Consider the following 8384-nt stretch of genomic DNA (forward strand, 5'->3'; position numbering starts at 1 on the left):
TCAAGGTAGGCGTTTGTTTTGATACTGCTCCGAAGTCGAGGATTGGAGAACTGTCAAACCTACCTACCACGAAAAAAAACGCTACTAATGTTTAATTTCAAAGCAAAACGTGTGCCTCTTTGAAGGTAAAATTGCTACTTGTTGGTGTTTAAAGTGTTTTATTTCTGAAATCATGGTAAAGTGATTCGTCCACAAAGTCAAAAGAAAAGATAGGGAACGGTTTTGGGCAACATGCGCGCCAAACAAGCCCACTTCTCTTTATCCCGATTTGTTTTCGCCTTTGTTGTGCCCCGTTTTGTTTACACTTTACACGAGCCGCAAGTGAAATAATTCGTAGCAAGTGCGACGAATAGCCGTAAGAAAAACTTAAAATGCGCTGTTTATTCGAAGACTGTGTTAGTAATAAGGCAAAAGAAGCCAATACACAGGACGTGGCGGTGAGATTTTATCCATTTCCCGTCACGGATTATGCTAGCGATCAACTGCGACGGTTGGCCAAAAAGCGACTTTACTGGTGGTGCCGTGCCTGTGGCGTAGACTACACCGGGACCTTACTCAATCAACTGGCCATATGCTCGAGACACTTTCTGCGGGGTACAGCACAGCACTTGCACTCCTCTCCCGCCATATGCTAACCCTTATTTCGCTCCGTTACTTCCAGGCACCAGTGCACCGCTTTGGGACGTTTACAATCCCGACTGGGTGCCAAGTTTATACATTCCTTCCAGCAAAGTACAGCGGACAGTACCCCAACCCCACGAGTACGGCGAGTTCATTGCGAACGAACAGTCGGCCGAGGAATCGATTGCCAATCCGTTCTGGGACCAGAAACCGGACACGAAGGCGCTGCGAACTGAGTTGATTGATGAAATCATTGGCTACCAGATTGGAGGTGCGTACGCATTGCTGGATGAAGGGCACGATGTCCACACACCCAGAGTCGCCCCCTGCGACGTGTCCCGACTTCCCGAGGAGCTGAAAAGATGTCTTTCACGCGATTCCTCGCTGGGGAAGGTGGCGTATGCTGAAGCGGCTCCAACCGTGCGCCCGGAACGCATGTTTTCGGCCAACAGTGCCATAACACCCGTAGACCTTGCAACGACGCCCCGCTCGGAATCGGAACGCATCCTCATGAAGCTACAGCTCAGCGTCCTCGAGCTCATAAACCTGCTAAACGAAACGGAATGAGCAAACTGTGGAGCGTGTTATTTGATTTGAAATCGAGTTTCTTTATTTGCTAGTAAAATTACGACAAAAAATGCAATAAAAAGCGTGAGTATTTCTTTTTGTGCTGCATTCACGACAAAATACAACTTGCGCTAGGATATTCAATGGGAACGGGTAAGTTTACTGAAGTGGAGAGGGCAGAATGATGAACCTAAGCAGGACACGCTACACGAAGGGAGTTCCCTAGCGGAACAACACACCAACCGCCGCCACACGCTGCAAACTGGGGAAATTGCAAGTAGTGGCCATATCTCACGAGTAAAAGTTCTACTTCTCCGACAAAATATTGATACGCTCTATATTGCGTAAAGAACGGTGGCGAATGATCCTTTTAAGTGATGGCAAGATGAGCTACCCTTCCGTGGACATTGCTTGCCGTATTCGCGTTTCGCGTGTGTAATATTAATATCCTTCCGGCGCATCTAGACGTACCCTTTTCGCTGTCGGTTGAGTCATGTCCTCGTCCACTTCCTGCTTTATCGCAGGCAACTCAACGCCTGGTTCTTTCTTGATACTATCATTGCCATCTGACGGTTCCGTTTTGATGAACAAGTTGATGTCCTCGAGCGGTTCCTCCTTCACTTTCACCCCCTCCTGTATCACAACGGGTACTTGGCACACGGTTTGATTGACTTCTTTTGCGGCATCCGGCTCGTTTCTTGTTTCCTCTTTCTCGGGTCCTTTCTCGTTGCCAGCCGGTCGCGGTATGATGCAATACTTTAGCGTAATACCCGTTTCCGGATGCCGTCGTCCATCGTTCGGCCCATCGGCCGCCAGCTTTCCAATGCCGCCACCACCACTGCGCTCGAGAATGTCACTCACATCGAGCGCCTCGTAGAAGCTATCGTCCAGCATCATGGTGCTCTCCTCAATCCTTGGCGATCGTACAATGTCGATGCTGGGCTCCATAGTTGCAATGTCGAGAAACTTTTCGTGCTCCAGCTTGTGCAGCCGGAAACAGTCGTGCGAGTAGAACAGCTTCTCGCACTGCTCGCACTTCCCGACCGGATTCTTCTTCACCTTGTATTTCATCGTGTACGTTTTCTCGCACTTCGTGCGATCGAACCGGATGTCGAAAATGTCTTCGCCCTCCTCCACCGTGCAATCCAGCTGTACAATGTGTTCTTCTTCCCCGTCATCGTCTTCCTCGGCGCCTTCCCGGCCATTGTCTTCATCGTCGAAATCTCCAAAGAACCACGCATTCTGCTTCAGGCTCATCTCTTCGCCCGTAGCCGGCGTCTCCTGCCGAAGGTCAATGATGTCTCCACCCTTGCCCAGCTCGGTGTGCGACTTTTCGTGCAACTCGAGAAAGTCTGAATTTGCAAAGCAGCTTCCGCAGTCGTAGCACTTGTACAGGTGGCTCTTCTTCAGTCGCAGCTTCACGTTGTATGTGCGCACCTTTGTCCTGTCTTGTCCTGGACTGTTTGTCGACTTCTGCAGCGAAGCAATCTTTGCCAGCACCTCCGCCAGTTTCTGTATCCAAAACCCCCGCAAGAGAGGACAAAGACAGCGAGAAAAAAGAAAACAATGAACGGAACTGCACATTCTTCGTGTTCTTCGTCGCATCCCACTTACTTCCTCGCCTGTTTGCAGGGTACGCTTGGAACGGTTCCTATACTGGCGGATCGGATTGACGAGCGGTTCGAAACTTTCGAGCGATTCCATCTTAAACTCGGCGGCACACTGCTCCATCCGTTCTGAAACTGCCAGTCCCGTGGGGGGAGTCGTGGGAGCGTGCAGTTGTTTAACGCCACTACCGAGCGTGGTGTTGTAATTCGTCGTTGTCGTTGTCGTGCCCTTCTTCTTGTCCCTTTTTATTACCCACTGCTACTTCACGCTCGCTGGACTGTGCTCGAGGAAGTCGCGGCTGCGGAACCAGCGAAGCGAATGTAAACAATTGCCCAAGAAGGGCCATTTAAAGGCTCCGTCATGTTCGTTTATACGGTGCGCTTCAAGGATGCAAACCGACGCTCCGTTGAAGTACTTCGGCCAAAGGACGTCGCACGAAGGTGAAACTGGAATGCGATTCGGACCAAAAAAACATGATCCGTAGTACTTCATGCCTGTTTCTTTGTACAAATGCCGCAACAACCCGGGCATTACACATTTCCCAAAACAACGTTACATTAGGCCAACGTGGGCCCAATCGGCGGCTTCTGACAGTCGCCATCAGTTTGACATTTCGGCGAAACAAATTTCCGAACGTGGTAAAACACACATCAACCAGTGCGAATCCATGCCGAACGAAGGACGGCGTTCTCGAAGAGCCGTTTCCACCACAACAAAGTGCCGGCAAAAATGCTGCTTGTACCGCTGAATCCCGCCAACAGCCAGCAGCGCATGTGACGCAGCAAATAACTCTCGACGCTCACTACACAAATTTATACATGTAAGCAGTAACAGCAACGTGCGCGCCCGTGACACCAAGTGCAACGCATCACAACATGAAATTGGTGCGGAAAAACGTCGACAAAGCAGGCCAAGGGTAAGTCATTTCTACAGAACGCACCGGACCGGCACCTTAAAGACGCCCAATTTCAGGAGCGTCACGCTGGTTCCCGAACAACCGGAGGACATTTGGCACGCCTACAATCTTATCGCCGAGGGTGATCAAGTGCGGAGCAGCACAATCCGAAAGGTACTAGCCAGAGCAGAACGGTGGCAACAGTCTCTAATCGAAGTAACCATTGCCTGGAATGTACATTTGTAGGTGCAAAATGAATCCTCGACGGGATCATCCAGCAGCAGTCGCGTCCGGACGACGCTCACCATCAGCGTGGAAACGATCGACTTCGACACGCAGGCCCAAATGTTGCGGCTCAAGGGTCGTAACATCGAAGAGAATCAGTTCGTGAAGGTGTGTGTCTCTTGAAAACCATGAACTGGCCAGAGGCTGATGGCGCGTCGACTGAGACTCTCCTTTTGTGTCCTCCCGCAGATGGGGGCCTACCACACGATCGACCTCGAGGTGAATCGTGCCTTTACGCTGATGAAACCGGAGTGGGACTCGATCGCACTTGAGCGCATCGAAATGGCGTGCGATGTGTCGCAGAACGCAGACGTGGCCGCCGTCATCATGCAGGACGGATTGGCGCACATCTGCCTCATCACGGCCAGTATGACGCTCGTGCGCAGCAAGATCGACGTAGCCATTCCGCGCAAGCGTAAGGGTAACGTGCAGCAGCATGAGAAGGGGCTCAGCAAGTTCTACGAGGCCGTCATGCAGGGCATTCTGCGGCACGTGAACTTCGAAGTGGTGAAATGTATTCTGATCGCCTCGCCCGGTTTTGTGAAGGATCAGTTCTACGAGTACATGTTTCAACAGGCTGTTAAAACGGACAATAAGGTATGGGCGGAGACCAGAAACTATGACGCAATGACCACGACAACGATGACCGTATTATTTCACAACCCGATGTTCTTCAACTCTTGCAGGTGCTGCTAGAAAATAAAAGCAAATTTATGCTGGTACATTCGTCCTCCGGATTTAAACATTCTCTAAAAGGTACACACAAGACAGTCCGCATCTGTCTCACTTCCTGGTCAAGAACTGTCTCATTTATTTATGTTTCACTTTTAGAGGTGCTCCAAGATCCGTGCGTTATCGTGAAAATGTCCGACACGAAGGCGGCCGGCGAGGTGAAGGCACTGGAAAACTTCTACACAACGTTGCAGTTCGAACCGGCCAAAGCTTTCTATGGCAAGAAGCACATCCTCAAGGCGGCAACCGCGCAGGCAATCGAAACGTTGCTCATTTCGGATAATCTTTTCAGGTAAGTAGAAGAACGGAGTTACGTGTTTTTATATTTCTCATTATTATTATCGTAGATATTCTTTATCATTATCACATTACAACTGACAAGTGGTACACTTGCAGTCAGCGACCATTAATCTAATGAGCTTAAAAGTAGGCGTAGGAAAGATGACGATTTTAGATGGCGAAGGCTCCTTGGATTGTCTCAGATCGGCAGAGGAGGCAACACGAACTGGTCCATCCGTTGGTTGCAGCCAAATATGTTCCGATCGTAACCCCGTTGGTACGCCAACCGATTGTCGAGCTGTTTGTGAATATTTAAATACCTGTGGACGATAGGCACAAGCGAAACGCAAATATTAGACTTTTAGGCACTCAATTTAATAATTAGTTGGCATGTCGATTTTACTGTTTTTCCTTATCCCACAACATGGCCACGATCGTTCTTTGCAAGCGAAATGTGGCGAACCTCTACAACAGCGAGTCTCTTTTTGGTGCCAGCAATAGAAAGCGATTCGGGGGCCCAATGACGCGAAAGGCTTCACAATTGCCATTCACTTACTATTGCCGTTTCTGCGGACCGATGGAAATTGCCTTAATTGAAGACGCCGTTTTTCTGCTCAATTGCGTATTGATGCTAAATAAATGTACAAATTGCGCTCGATTGCTTCAAGCGCTCCACCGTACCGTGACGACCGACATATGGCCGATAGCAGTGTAAGGAAGAACCAAACTGTGATCGCTCCTCGGTACTTTCCCTCTCTCACGGGCGGAATGTAACTTTCTCGGACTCTCCTGCTTCGTGGAAGGTCTTTCGAACCTTTTTTGGGGTGGCCGCCTTCAGGAGAGGATAATTTTATCGTGTGACCTTCACCCGACCGGGTGCTTATAAGGCACCGAGCACCCACCGAGTGATTTGTATTCACCTCACACACGGATGCTTCGCCTTATCTTCGGCCTGTCCTGTCCTGGTCGATGCCTGAGTGTCTTGACGGCGCACCAAATACGGTGCCACAGCGTGCCTACGGTTGACTGGGCGACTGAGGAGTGTCTTTGCGGAGCATTAAACAATCGAACCATGATTGACCGGCTCTACGCACTTAATTTGATTACCAACGAAAACCAATACCATAACGTAACGATCGGTTCGATCATGCGGCGGGTGTTGTGCATTGTCAGCCCACACGGCGGGGAAGCAGGTTCGGGGATTAAAGTTTGCGGAACGTTGTGGAATAAGCTTGATCATGTCAATCACTCTAACGTGATCTACTTTCGCGTTTCGTGTATGATCGAGTTGTCTGTATCGATTGCGCTACAGAATCTAGAGGGACGAGGCAGGGACTTCATTTGAAATAGCGGAATTTTGAAGCCAATTTTCAAATTGCTTGATAAACTTAAGCTACTGAAGTGGCCATTAGTACCGATTGGCTATTAGTCTTATTATCCCCCGATTGTGAGGGAATCCCGCCGCTGTGTGTCGGTTCGATTTTTGATATCACGATAACGCATCGATAGACAGTGGCGTTTCTTATCTTCAAGCCACTCCCTGCGTTCCACAGCCTTAGCCCGTGACGCATATTATAAAACATGGCTTCGCTGCAGTGAGCATCCCCTTTTTGAGAGTTCTGTAAAATGTACGGGGAGATAAGCAATGGACTGAAAGAAGGTGATTGATAGCCCGATGACGCGCGGCCTCGAGCTTCCGTAGGTGCCGTGGTTCTCACTCTTATGCTGGCGAATAGAAACCGTGGAGGAATTCGCGCATTGCATAATGATAAGCCATTGAGCGACGTGCAATGCGAATGGTGGAATGCGAAAAAATGGGGATTGTTTTGTAGCTCGAAACACATCTGCATTCCTGTTACGCAAAGCTCCGGTGGCATGGGAAAGTAGCAAATTAAAATACTTTTCTTCATGAGGAATCGACGTCAACGCAAAAAACAATTCGCAGCAAACGGCCACTTACGCCATGAAAAAAACTGTGGATGGGCTTAAAATGAAACGTTAGCTGAACTTTAACACAAACCACGTCGCGTGGTTTGTTGTTTGTCGCATTCTAGTTTTTGGGTCGATTGAGCGAACGAAAACAAATAAACAGCCCCTTTTAATGCTTGCCCCCAAAAGAGCGCCAAATGGGTACGTGTGCACAGAGTACCGTACACCTACTGGCGGCGAGGCGTATTATGCAAAGTGTAGCATTTAAAACAATCCAACCTGTACTCCAACCTGCGCTCTGACGCTGCGCCAATCACCTGGCACCGCAGGTGCCCTATTTGCACGGTATTTGCATTACGGTCAAGCGTGGCAGGCGAATTAACAACTAGTTCAATTCATCCCCCGGCCATCCGGTGGACTCTGAGGGATGAAAATCAATGTTCCATTTGATCAGCCTTGAGATCCGTGAACCAATATCGCGCCAAGAGGTGACATGCAAATGGTGACATTTCTTGATATATTGATCTTCAAAATGGATCGAACCCTCCCGATACGCTCGCCTACGATCGGTCGTTCTTACAGCTCCAAATAACCGGTTTGCTGTCCACAGCCCCGCACCGTTTACCGTAAAGCGATCAAACCACGCTTCCTTCACCCAAAAATCGAAACCCAATTCCGTGGCGTCCGTCCATCCGTTACGCGTTACCCACCTGGATGGATGTACCAGAAGTTGCTCGACCCGGTGGTGCCGTGTCGCGCTGGAAGGTATTGCCGCTGGTGTGTGGTGCTGGTGAGTGTTGCTGCGATTACGAAGGAGCGGTGATGACGATGGCACCGAGCCCGATGGCGACGGTGTTGTCTTCGGTGCGCCACCGCGACCAGTGGGCCACTTTATCGCCGTTATATCATTTTCGTTAGTAGTACATCGACGTCGACTGGTATCGATACTACCCCGACCACTGTCCGCGGGCGAGCCACGGCTGGCGTCACCTGCTTCACGGCGTTGGATCGCTAGATTGTCCCGACATTTGATCAGCTTGCTGTTTCTATCACCGTCCACTGTCTTTCCCGCGTTGCGAGGCATCGGGGAAGCGATACGTGATACCAACACTGGCCGACCGTTGGGACCGATAAAGTAGTCTGGCTGACGATCGAAGCGAGACATCGCTCCGATCGCGCTTTCTCAGTTGCCGACGCCGGAGTTCTCACTTCTCCGGATGCGACTGCGCGAAGGGATCCGGTTTTGGTTGCGTAGAACAGATTCTTGAGATTGTTCTTCTCGAAAGGCGAACGGCGATGTTCTACTTCGTTTCGTCGTTTCCACCGGTTCCAAGGTCATCGACTTCCCGCTGGGTGCTGGGGGCCCGGGAGTGTTTCTTCAGCGTGGCCGCACAAACTCTGCGAGAAAACACGTGGAGAAAAGAAAACGAGGAAATTTAGAGCTAACGCCACGCATTGTTTGGTGAAA

General features: G+C 50.1%; 4 protein-coding genes across 5 annotated transcripts in view; 2 read left to right on the forward strand and 2 right to left on the reverse strand.

The window, feature by feature from the left end:
- The first annotated feature begins 138 nt into the window (after positions 1-138).
- LOC131209321 (uncharacterized) lies at positions 139-1258 on the forward strand. Its single transcript, XM_058202365.1, has 2 exons — positions 139-594; positions 662-1258. The coding sequence occupies exons 1-2, from the start codon at positions 372-374 to the stop codon at positions 1186-1188; spliced, it is 750 nt and encodes a 249-aa protein (XP_058058348.1). The 5' UTR covers positions 139-371; the 3' UTR covers positions 1189-1258.
- LOC131209320 (uncharacterized) lies at positions 1231-3057 on the reverse strand. Its single transcript, XM_058202364.1, has 2 exons — positions 2803-3057; positions 1231-2700 (listed from the first exon to the last, which is right to left on the reverse strand). Exons 1-2 carry the CDS (start codon positions 2917-2919, stop codon positions 1630-1632), a joined length of 1188 nt encoding a protein of 395 aa, XP_058058347.1. The 5' UTR covers positions 2920-3057; the 3' UTR covers positions 1231-1629.
- Positions 3058-3454: 397 nt separating this feature from the next.
- Positions 3455-8384, forward strand: part of LOC131212123 (protein pelota) — an 11683-nt gene continuing 6753 nt past the window's right edge. Inside the window, exons 1-7 of one of the 2 annotated variants that reach the window (XM_058205871.1) lie at positions 3455-3712; positions 3769-3865; positions 3938-4084; positions 4166-4573; positions 4663-4732; positions 4808-5000; positions 5056-5302. In XM_058205871.1, the coding sequence (XP_058061854.1) occupies positions 3672-3712; positions 3769-3865; positions 3938-4084; positions 4166-4573; positions 4663-4732; positions 4808-5000; positions 5056-5086 (987 nt within the window). In that variant the 5' untranslated portion in view covers positions 3455-3671 and the 3' untranslated portion in view covers positions 5087-5302. Of the gene's footprint in view, positions 3713-3768; positions 3866-3937; positions 4085-4165; positions 4574-4662; positions 4733-4807; positions 5001-5055; positions 5303-8384 lie in introns of those variants that run through there. The other variant, XM_058205870.1, reaches the window with a different exon arrangement.
- Positions 5057-8297, reverse strand: LOC131212124 (uncharacterized). Its single transcript, XM_058205873.1, has 2 exons — positions 7627-8297; positions 5057-5307 (listed from the first exon to the last, which is right to left on the reverse strand). The coding sequence occupies exons 1-2, from the start codon at positions 8079-8081 to the stop codon at positions 5187-5189; spliced, it is 576 nt and encodes a 191-aa protein (XP_058061856.1). The 5' UTR covers positions 8082-8297; the 3' UTR covers positions 5057-5186.

This window comes from Anopheles bellator, chromosome 2, assembly GCF_943735745.2.
Source record: "Anopheles bellator chromosome 2, idAnoBellAS_SP24_06.2, whole genome shotgun sequence".
In the NCBI taxonomy this organism is placed as follows: Eukaryota; Metazoa; Arthropoda; class Insecta; order Diptera; family Culicidae; genus Anopheles; species Anopheles bellator.